General features: G+C 40.9%; 1 protein-coding gene across 1 annotated transcript; it reads right to left on the bottom strand.

Annotated features, from left to right (window-relative positions):
* Nucleotides 1–11,934, bottom strand: LOC139459678 (uncharacterized). The gene is made up of 9 exons (XM_071241300.1): nt 11,762–11,934; nt 7,425–7,585; nt 6,645–6,813; nt 6,112–6,280; nt 4,954–5,145; nt 3,409–3,541; nt 2,589–2,764; nt 1,694–1,816; nt 1–788 (listed from the first exon to the last, which is right to left on the bottom strand). The coding sequence occupies exons 1-9, from the start codon at nt 11,764–11,766 to the stop codon at nt 567–569; spliced, it is 1,350 nt and encodes a 449-aa protein (XP_071097401.1). The 5' UTR covers nt 11,767–11,934; the 3' UTR covers nt 1–566.

Below are 11,934 nucleotides of genomic sequence, written 5' to 3'. Positions count from 1 at the left end.
ACATCAATTGCCGCGTTGAACATGTGAAGTGGAATGAATGATAATTATATTGCAACGTGAAATGTGGCAAGGAAATATTGCAGTTCTCAATACAAATGAACTGATTCTACCAAAAGACTTTTGCTAGGACCACCTAATAATCATATTTCTCATTTTTTTTTAAATGGGTCGGGCGCTATCGTCAGTTTCTGGCTAATTCATGAACGAAATAGACTGGTTATTCGTTGTGTGATCCGTACAGACGGACTTGGCTGGAAGTATAGATCTGCAAGGATTCTAAATTCCGTGAGGAAATTAAAACAATATTTGTTTCTGTGTGATCTTACACAAGGCGCAACATGTCAATGGTGAAGAATTAAAAGACTGAACTAGATTAATTTGAAATTCCTAAGATATGACACATTCCAAAAAACTCATACATTCAAATTTAACTGTCTCTAAAGATTTTAATCCTGATTTGTATAACATTTTCTTTTGAAACACATTTACTGCGAGAATGTATTTTAAAACGTTATAAATAAAGCCATCAAGACATAAAACTTTACGAGACAGTTAAACTTTCATAACTACAACTCTTCGTGTTTCGATTTGGATCGATCCTTCTGAGTTTTTCCCTCGTTGGGTTTATTAAGGATAGTAGCGACCCTCTGTAGTTGGTCGTCGTTCAGCTGGTGTATGTCGACCCGGGTGATATAGTTAAGACCGCGTTTCTTGTCTCGATTCTTTATGTTGACGATTTTCTCCTTCAAGATATTAAACACCTCCTGGGCGGGGGGTGCGTCTCTTGCCTGGAAAGGGATGAATATATAAACAGATGACTGGGACAGTGAGGAGTGAATGTGAAGACTTTGCGCCCCTTAAATTCCCGCAACATCACGTCAGGGGACACGAGAAATGAGCTTCTCCCATTGTACCCATCTTGGGAATCGAACAAGGGACTTCGGTGTGACGGGCGAACACTTTAACCACTAGGCTACCCCACGCCACAGTACAGGAAGGACACAAACACGTAATGATCAACCATTCGACAAATTAGATACCGATAGTTATACGTTAAATTATTAGGCAACGATTTGTGTTTTATTCATAGAAATGAAACCCTCGTTGGGGTTCATAGGTAGAATGGGCCACCAGTACCCGAATACTTAAACATTCAATTTGTTTTGGTAGTAAGAGTCTGGTGACATCTTGGTGCCTTAATGTGTGTCATCGTACACCGACAATGTGGATCATTGCTCACGCTATCAATCACTTGTTTTTCCTGACCCAGAATTATTTACAGGCCGTAAGTGACACATGTATAAACTGCTTGGTAAAGGAATGTATACACTCATGTTTGATGATGGGTAAAAATGAGACAAACAAAGAAATGGTTATGGAATGGTGTTGTACAAGTCACAGGTATCAGAGCTGTGTTTTGGATCTTCGGTGTTTCGGGGACTGTTTTCAACCTTTGGATAACGTTTGTAATTGTTTGGTCAAATCCAATTTTAAAGTTTGTGATAGGCATTTAGAAGTTGGGACAACATGAATACGAGGCACTTTTTTATGGATAGATACTTCGTACAAAGAATATAAGAAGTTCCATCCATACAAAAGTGTCATGTATTCAATTGTAAAGTGTTTTCAGTCTTAAACCTCTATATGCCTATCAAGACTTTACACAAGCGAGTGAAGACTTGAATGTACATACCCAAGATGTGGCTTCGCTGTAGAAATGTTCAAACCTCTCAAAGTAGATCTGTCCCTGGTCTCTGAGGAGCGACATGAGATGGTGGCGCATGCTCACTCCGTCCAGACGCCGGTTACCCAGACGCTGTCAAGGAATAGAAGCTGTTATGGAAGACCCCAATCTCATTAAAACCAGCTCATAGTTCACGCTATCGCTAAACAAAGATCTGAGGACATCCCAATACGGGTGATGTCACACCGACCTTGAGCGAACTTTGACCGACCAATGGAATGACCAATCAGAAGGCAGCTTTCTCGTGCTTTACGACACTAATTTCAAATTGGCGACTACGCTTCGAAACATATTTTGACAAATTCTCGATTTAAAATTTGAAACCTGAACAAAAGAACGCTGTGGAATGGCTAATAGATATTCTAGATTGGATGGATTCAGTCGTTAAACCCGTAACTATCGTTCGGAATACACCGTGTTAAAGTTTTCGAAGTTGCATGATGAGAAATCTCATTCCGACTGTCACTTTCAATCATAAGTTTCTTCAAGTTGTCTAATCTTCATTGTAATGGTAACATATACTGAATTTCAAATTACAAACGTCCTTCAATGTTGCGTCTTCTTTCAAATGCATACAACAGGATTTGCAATAATGTTGGCAATGTGAACACGTATGTTTGTTATACCAGTGTATTCAGAGTGCTATGTTAGTTTTTATAGACACAGCATAACATTTACTGGCACTCGATCCTGGTTGGAGACCGGCCAGCAAATAAATGGGGAGTGGTTGGCCAAACTTGGCCGATAGCATGTCATAAAAAACGATGGCGTTGGTCGTTATTCATGGTTGCAGACCATGGTTTGCCAGTTCTAGTCTTGTCTTGAAAGCCCAGTCTATACATACCGTCTTCCCGCCATCATAACTCCATGTGAAGGTTGCTTCTGACATTGGTTTGAGTGTATTCGCGGTGCCCTTCCTACACGGAGGTTCGTCCACATCCTCGTCGGTGTCGGAGGTGGGGGAGAAGAGGATGGAGTAGGAGATGCTGCGGCCGTAGGCGTGCACGTAATGGAGGTAACCTGGAACAGAGGAACGCGCGTCCATGAAGAAATGTAAAACCCATGGTGATTCTTTGACACCTGGCTTTTCAGGTATAATCATACTGAACATTATCACTGTTGACTGTTTCGTTTCGGTTTTTAAGTGACACGTTTACATAACGTACCGTCAATGGTTATACGGACACAGGGAGCATTATGCCGAAAATACGATACCCAACATGAGTGAAATGCTTGAACCATATTTGTGATGTTTCCTGCTGTGGTTGTCTTGCATCGTGTTTTGCTACAAGAGTTTAAACAAACTAACTCACTCCAACATTTATGAACGTCACTGTCAAATTCTCATTACGTCCTTGTTACAAGATTAGATCGAAATACGTGAAAACTTGCAAGATCCAAAGTTGCAGCCTACAATTCTGTGGTTGATATATTTTCTAGCATGGCAAAGTCACAGAGACGATTGTCAAATATGGCACAACCTTGAAACGTCGTTTCAAAGAATAAGAAAGATCTAAAAGAAAGCATCATGTATTCATGCTCTTCCAAGTTCTAAATGCTAACCGAAGACTTCAGATTCAGTGTTACTAGTTGTTAAGGTCAATCTGTGCCTGATACAGGCACGTAAACACACTTGGTTATGTCGAATACCAATAGGTCGTTACCTGATGGTATGAGAATACAGTCCCCCTGTTTGACAGTGGCCCATGTCCATGGCGTCTCCTTCACCTTCTTGTGTTTGTAGACGTTGATGTTCTCCATGTCGATGGGGGAGGAGCCCTCGCCGGAGTTGATGTACTGCAAAAATGTCAGCCATCAGGTGATACTTATATAGCACTAGACTCAACACACAAGGTGCTTGTTCAAAGTGCTAACATTATTACCGGACTCAATGGATCAGCGTACACGCGTTTATCATTCTCAGCTCCCTGGGGAGTATACAGCCCAAGCTGGCGGTGAGACGCTAGAAGGTTAACTGTCCCTATCTCATCCTACCGGGTACCCATTCACTGCTGAGTGAACAGCGGCACATTTGTACAAAGGCACTTGCCAGACACTAAGTGTGCTACATGTGCTTCAGTGTGGGGCAGGACCGAAGCCCTAGAAACTCTAAGTGATGGTTTCTCGTTATCCTCCCATAGGTGCTGATGTCCTTCAGGATCATGCAACAAATGGGAATTGATAAATGATGGGTCAAATGTGTCAAGAAAAACATCATTTTCTGACTTGCAAAGATTCTGCCTAAATCAAAGACCCATCTGGCGGATTCAGCAAGACAAATATATGTTTATACATGATGCAATGTGTCTCCGATGAAACTATGCTTGGACTCCACAAAGCGATCTTGGCGCTAAGGTGATCGTAACTGGAATACTTTAACATTAGCTTTCGATAGTCGTGGCGCTAAGATTTCTTTGTGAAATGAGAAACTGGAGTATTCTGTGTACATACATACGTAGGCAAGAAGGTTCCTCATACCGTGAACAAGAAAATAATACCTCAGCGTGGCCAAAGTTGCTTTATATTTCGAGGTAGTTTGTGACTGTTGTTTTCGCCGATGTGGTTTGCACCTTGATAAACCTTACTTAATTAATCCACCTCCCAGGACATAGTCTTACATCCACGCATGATTGTCCTCAACCAAAGTGTAATAAAGACCACAAGAACTTCTGGGCCCTGTTCCACAAAGCGATCGTAACTACAATCAATCTTAGAGACATACGTCGATTTTAAAATTGTCTTAGCTAAAGTTTACAACCGTTCCACAAAGCCATCTTAGGGCGATTGTAACTTTACAAGTTCTTAAGTAGGCGATCTTAACAAACACTCCTCTTTCCATATGCATACACCAGGAATTAAAATTTCAATCAAAAGGTCAATACAATCGGGAATTGTGTGGCGATCGGTCTCAATGTGAATTTGGCTTTGCAAACCGTTACTTTAAAGTTTAAACACCTTCTCAATACCTCCTCCTACGTATATGTGTTTATTTCACAAAGTTTCCCGATATTCGTACGTTCTTGGCGTTTCTATGAACCCATGCTAATATACTTGTGATCGGCAAAGACTTAAGAACGCTTCTCAGATCTAAGTCAACACAAGATGTTCTCAAAAGACCACACATTTACAAAACTGGTGATCCGATTACAGGGCTACAAGTCTAACGAGGCTACATGTTTGGCGTCTATCATGGCGTTATAATGACTCACTGTTTCCTTGAAGTCAAAGTTGTATCTGTACTTGTTTTGGATGATGACGTAGTCGCGTCTGCCGAAGAGTACGCAGTGGAGGTTGTGGTCGTGATGGCTGTGGAGCTTGGAGGAGATGCTGCCACTGGACATCCATAGTTCCGGCAGCTGCAGATACCGGCTGACCACCCCGCAGTTGAAGATGGTCGGCAGCTGCACCGGAAGGATTGATATACCATAGTGTTGATATATAGAGAATCTCATCCGAGTGTCTTTTGATGTCAAATATATCAACACGAGTTGATAAAAGTAGAAACACTCCGACGCTTGCCGAGGACTTTTTCCACTTATATCAACGAGTGCTGATATATTTTATACTCGGGTAAGATTTTATTTATCATCCAACATCATTCTTCCAACTTTCTCAGTTTGTAGACAGTAATAAGCAGTGTCTAAGTGTAAAAAAGTACTGCTAACAGCTTCAGTAGCAGAGCCATTATTGATGTCATTTGATTGTGACGTCATGTAATGGTCTTCAAAGCATTGTGATGCAATTTCATTGCAGCGATATCTACAATGTAGACCTCACCCAAGCGATATATCCTTTGATAGCCAGTTTTTGGATGATAAGTTTTGAAAGTGCATATTCATCGTTACGTTATGGTGTATCTGAACCAACCAATATACCTATTACACAGTGTTATAGCACCTTCGTAATGTGCAACGTCCTCAATACAGAGATTAAGATAAGAGGTATCTACTCTAAAGTGGAACTTCATCAAATTTCACAACACAGTAGGTTTATCTCCTAAATTAGCAATGAGTTGGCTGCTGCAACTACTTGTTTTCCATCACTGATAGCATTCGGGGTCGTCCATATTGGAACGCGATTAGTTAGTTTCACTAGTTCACATGACTTTCACCAACACAATCTGGCGGAAGTCGTTGCCATCGTATAAGTGTTACTTGATATCGAATTGTGAACGATAATTCTACTTAGCCACGACAAACAAAGTTTACAAAAATAGGCTGTCATGTTATAGGAACTATTTGCGGAGGGGTCTGTCGGAATGCGGTTAAAGTGTAATCATTTCATATCACTACTCTACTGTCCGAGGTACCGTTATTGTGAGGGTAACGGAATAAGCCGACTGGACCTGAATGAGTTTCTAGACTGACCGAGAGCTGCTGCTGTATCTCCTGTGGGATGACGGAGGAGATGTACCAGTCCTCGTACTCGTACTCGGACAGGAAGCGCTTCACCTTCATCACCTGGGTGGTCCGCTTGATCTCGTCCTTGTGGAAGATGGGGCGCTGGGTGACAACGGTGACGTTCATTTTGCCAAACCTGTGAACAAGGAGGCAACTGCAGACTGAGCATAGGCATTAAACTTAAGCCAAACATTATTATTTCTTACTTTTTGTAAAAATACATAAAGGTGAAATGTATGACGTTCCTGGACGCTGTTCCACAAACGATTGTTGTATACAATATCAACCACAGTGTATCTCACCCTTTTATTTCTCCTTCCTGAACTTCTCGTTTAAGTTCGTTTGCTAAATACGGAAGTCAGATATGCTTGTTTAAATGCTCGGGTCACTTGTACCCAGAAATTAAAGGCCTCCACTCTGATTGGTAGATTAGAGAGTTGACCTGACGCAACAGCCAATGGACGCAGAGACATATCGTATCGGAGGCATACACTACTTACGTGTCCTTCAGGTATTTGTCGGTCGCCCAGTTCCTGAACACCTCTGTGTCCTTGAGAGCGTTTCGGAACACCACAGGTGTCCGCTGTTTGGAGTAGCCGTGGTAGAACACCCTGATGTCGGGGAAGCCGTCCAGTTCGTCGGCGGGGGAATCAGCCGGACGCTGGTAGCCTGAATAGGGAGAAGATATTACACGTCAGTTATCGGCGGTGGCATGACTGTTGTTGTACGCCGCAGTCAGCCACAATTCCTGCATCGCTATGACGTGACAGACAGCAATATTGCCGCTATAATACGCCTCAGTTAGCAAATTATATGCACAGCTACGATATATGCTACGACAATCGTAAGCCTATGTTAAAGTATGGATGTCACGGTCATCTAACATCGCTTTTTGGAACGGGACACTACGGTGGCCCATAAGGGACATGGAGACTGTTTTTCAATATTTTGATATTTCACTTACTTTTATCGTAACCTTTTGCAACTTATCACAGTTTGTTATACAAATATATGACATAGAAGCGTTCTTATGAGTGGGCAAGATATTGCTAAAATGCTATTAATTTATGTAGACTTTATTTATACCCCATGGTTTTATCCACGGATCGTAGGCATCCAGCTGCCCTTTACAAAGATGTCTTTTCTTAGGGAGGTATAACTTTAAGGAAGATGCAGTTGTTTTCTTTTATCATTTTGCTTTAAAAAAAGAGCGCTGTTTCCGGCGAATGAGTAATCACTTTGTAGTGCCTTATTTGGAACATATGACTGGAGACAATTACCCAGGGGTCGGAGATGCCCCTCCGGAAGGCCCGCGTCTCTCCTGATGGGGACAGGAAAAACAGCTTCCATTGACAAGTCCTTCTTAAATCCAATCCTAGCGTCCGCCGTCCATGTCACCGTCATCAGCAGCAACAACAACGACATTTTGATTGATAAGGGGCTGAAATAAATGAATGAGTCAGTTTTAAGGTTGTGTTGGAAGTAAATGAGTGCGTGAAATGTTTAATGTGACAATAAGCAATAGAACAGCTTCACCACGTCGACACGTTACTACATAGTTTCCACCGGATCGTCCTTCTCACGACACGTCAACTATTGGGTGTCTTACTGGCCCTTTGGTCTTCAGCGACCCATGCTTGTAAGAGGCAACTAACGCGATCGGGTGGTCATGCTCGCTGACTTGGTTGATGCATGTCATCGTATCCCAACTGGGTAGATCATTGATGACGATGCTAATCACTGGATTATCTGGTCCAGACTCTATTATCTACAAACCGTCGTCATAAAGTTGTAATATAGCTCACAATTCCAATCCAGGTTTAGAAGTTAGTTACACTCTGACATTGCTCCAATGCAACTGCGATGTTCTAAACGGCTGGTTGGTATCGTTAAATTTGAGTTAACAGAGAAACAGAGCAGGTTTTGAGTTTTTTTGTTGAGAACTCTACTTGATTCAAAACTGATGGGACTGCCATTTGTCTCAAGCATTGTTCACCTTTAACGGAGCTTCACTCTTCTTGGAGTGGGCGGTCGGGTAGCCTAGTGGTTAAAGCGTTGGCTCGTCACGCCGAAGACCCGGGTTCGAATCCCGACATGGGTACAATGTGTGAAGCCCATTTCTGGTGTCCCCCGACATGATATTGCTGGAATATTGCTAAAAGCGGCGTAAAACCAAACTCACTCACTCACTCACTCTTCTTGGAGTGCGGCGTTAAACAACAAACAAACAAGCAAGCAAATCACGCAGGCCCTCGGCGTTGTATTGATGTGTCAATATGTCCTTTCATATCAAACCCTGAACGACTATTTCACACTTTATCTGAAAGTTTACTGACAATGCATATATCTTATATTACTTACCTATGGTAACCCTTTTAAAGTTCAGTTATTGTTAAAAGTCATACATAGTTTCAACATGTATAAAGTATGAAAACGATATTTGTTTTAAAGAATGGAAACAGCAGCCACGGGTCGATGTATTGTAGCCGTATGAATTACAATGTACGCGCACTCAATCGAATGTTCCTTCCTGTTGTCTGAGCATTATTGAGATACGGTTGCACATGTGTTCCGCTTCAAATCGAATAATCAATGAAACCTAAGCAAAGGCACATTTTCAACCGGTATATCTAATGCAACGCACCTATTAACATACCAGTCGTTCGTATCACACAGGATAGAGGACAATATGAACATGACATTTGAAGAAGGCTTGTTTGCAGGAACGCCATTGTTTCTGTTATTCATACGCATGGTGAACATCACATCGCCAGTGTAAAAGATCGGATCACTGAACAGCTGGCGCATGATATTACATGTATGTTTGTACATTAAGTTCATACATGAATATTATTCTTGTTTAAACTTATGGAGATGACTGGACGAGATGTTGCCCTTCTGCCAGATGAAGACAATGTGTTCTGAAAATAACTGAAGCGTTCATAAAACCTATAGCTATTGTCTTGTGAACACTTACAAATGTTTAATGTCAAATTCAGCGGTGTGTAACTAGAATGATTGAAAAACATTCCAATTCGGTCGTTTGTGTTAAGATTATTTGTATTGGGCAGGGGACATTCTCTCAGTAGGTTTTCTCCAGGAATTTTTTCAATGGATTTTAGCCATTCAACTTGATGTCATTAAACTGTAAAACATTAAATATTGTTTTTAAGGGTTTACCAACATTAGTACATGTAATTTGTTAATGTCAGTGGACCAAAAAGCCATTATAATACCTCGTCCTTTAAACCGTGCGTCCTGCTATTTAAACAGAATACTAATGGTGATGACACTGGCAGCACATATTGATTGCACCACACAATATTGCTGGAACATGTATTATTACCACCTGTACTAGAACACTAAGATAGAGATCTAGCTTCCATAGACAGACTTGAGTCGAGGTTAATGTACTGTAGTCCGTGCAGGGACACCGTTACTCGTCATTCACAGGTATAGCTAGACTAACACCTAGTTTCTGCATTGAACATATTCGAATATAAAAACAATTGTTATAGTTATAAAAATATAATAAAAAGGAGCCCAGAGACTATCTTTCATTTTCAGACACATGATACTACAGTAAACAAGACTTGCCAAATATTATGGACTTGCATGGGCTGTATTGGGTATATTTGTTTGACGGTCTGTGTGACAGACTAACATATAGCCACCAGTGAGTGCGTGAGTTTTGTTTAACGTCCATTTGAAGAATATTTCAATTATATCATGCAACGGAATGTCGGCTTGACGAGGGAGGAAAGCCACAAGTGATACAGGTCTATGACGTTCACGACTTTGTTAAGGCACACAGGTATGGTGCTGACAAACCTAGAAACATAATCAGGGCGAATCTTAGATTCGAACCCACGATCATAAGTTTATGGCTTTCCTCTGGGCCTCATCTCTACACAGCGCATTCCGGCATCCTAGGAGTGGATGACCCCGTCACTCACAAGTATATAAGTTCGTTTGCAAGCCTCATGATTTCTACAAGTATTACCATGCGTAATTCACAAACATAACATTGCCCGTGTTTCTATGAGCTCCGTGCTCTTGCTGACGAAAGTGCCAGAACATATCAAATGCCAATAATATAGGGTATGTTGTACTCACGTCAAAAGTACAGCTGCAACAGACATTTCTGACCTTCATCTTACTGTTTCCAACCTAATTGACTGATTAGCTAGCAAGTTAATAAGCCATTTAAGATGGTTGCGCGCAAAATGTCTAGAGAATAACTTAAAGGTCAATATGGAATGGCGGTTTGCATTGATTTCAATCCGATTGTGAGTACATGTAAAATCATACGCCATATTATGTTGTGTTGGGCACGTTTTTAATATATGTACATGTCATTGGATATTTTGTCCTCCACGGTTAGGCGAGTGAGTTAAAGGGTAACGTCACAGGGGCACAATCTCGCCCATATGGTCTCGCCAAGGTCAAATCTCTTGCAGCCTAATTAACGCTGACATTATTTTCAAACAACCGGTATATTTTAAGCGAGGATTTTTGGTTCATTTTTTAATGCATGTAATTTGAGGTTAGAACTCCGATCACGGGGACTGACTGACGAAAGAATGCCTACATGTCATGTCAATAAGTCCCTGTGAGTCGAAGTGTCGTAAAAGATGTCAAAGGGACGTAACTCTTTGCGTCAAGATGCAAACGGTGTCAATTGTGTTCCTAAACTATTTTTGACGTTGTCGAAATTTAACCATTTACTGAGGAGTAATTGATGTCCATTTACCTCGCTGTTATTTGTATATTTTATAGAGAATGTTATCAGTTTATTCAAAAACTGTTCTCCGTAACCTCTTTTCACGTACATTATCTTATCAGTTACACGAAGGTGATGATGTGGACCTCCATGGTAAAATACTACGGGCAGAATATAATGTAACGCTGCAAATCGATATTCCTGAGTACAATTTTATGAAAGTCAAATTGAGAATACAGACTATGTCTAACACGAAATACATGTCAGCAAAGCAAATAAGACGTTCAGGTTAAAACCAAAAACATTATATCAAGCAACAACAACCTCGTATAATATACTCCAATTTCGATAGTAATATAATTCATGTGATATATATGATAGTCGAAGAGGAAGGGGGGGGGGGCGTATTAAGGAATAAGAAAGCACCGTTGTGGTTCACACTGCTGTTATAGTCTTGTGCCTTGTCCTTCCCCTAGGGTGTGGGGTGACTACCCAACTACATATACATAAGATGGGACGCTGATGAAATACTGGGTATTCAATATAAAGAAGCCGTATAACGGTAATGTTGTTATCACACAACGATGATGTTGTGGCGAATTTGTTACTCAAATATGTTTCTCAAAATGATCCAACAAATATATGACAAACAAGCACAATTTCTAGCTTTAATCATTTGCAGAAAAGATAATCATACCTTAATGAATGATAATGTGTTTGAATAAATAACAAGATAAGGAAAACAGATCTGAGATAGGAAAGTTTCTGTAATTATGCCATATATTCAGACTTCAAATAATTTATCATATTTCTAGTGCGTATATTCTATTTGGTTAATCCAGTATCAATAAAACTTCGCAGAATATCATCAAAAAACATTCAAGAAATACGTACCTCATTGTTTGAGCAGCGTTGTGACTACCTGTAATTATCCGAGGTGAGAAATGTTCCCCAATTCCTCTCCTAATACGTCAACAACGTGTGGTAAAGTGTAGATGTGCTCGCAGGAAGTTGGCCACAGCGCCACGTAGTTGATCAACGTAACAGTGCCGCCGACTTTTGACAAA

This window comes from Haliotis cracherodii, unplaced genomic scaffold, assembly GCF_022045235.1.
Source record: "Haliotis cracherodii isolate W230 unplaced genomic scaffold, xgHalCrac1.p SCAF_1, whole genome shotgun sequence".
NCBI classification, from domain to species: domain Eukaryota; kingdom Metazoa; phylum Mollusca; class Gastropoda; order Lepetellida; family Haliotidae; genus Haliotis; species Haliotis cracherodii.
Note: the sequence above shows the minus strand (reverse complement) of the source record. Positions and strands in the feature narration are given on the sequence as shown.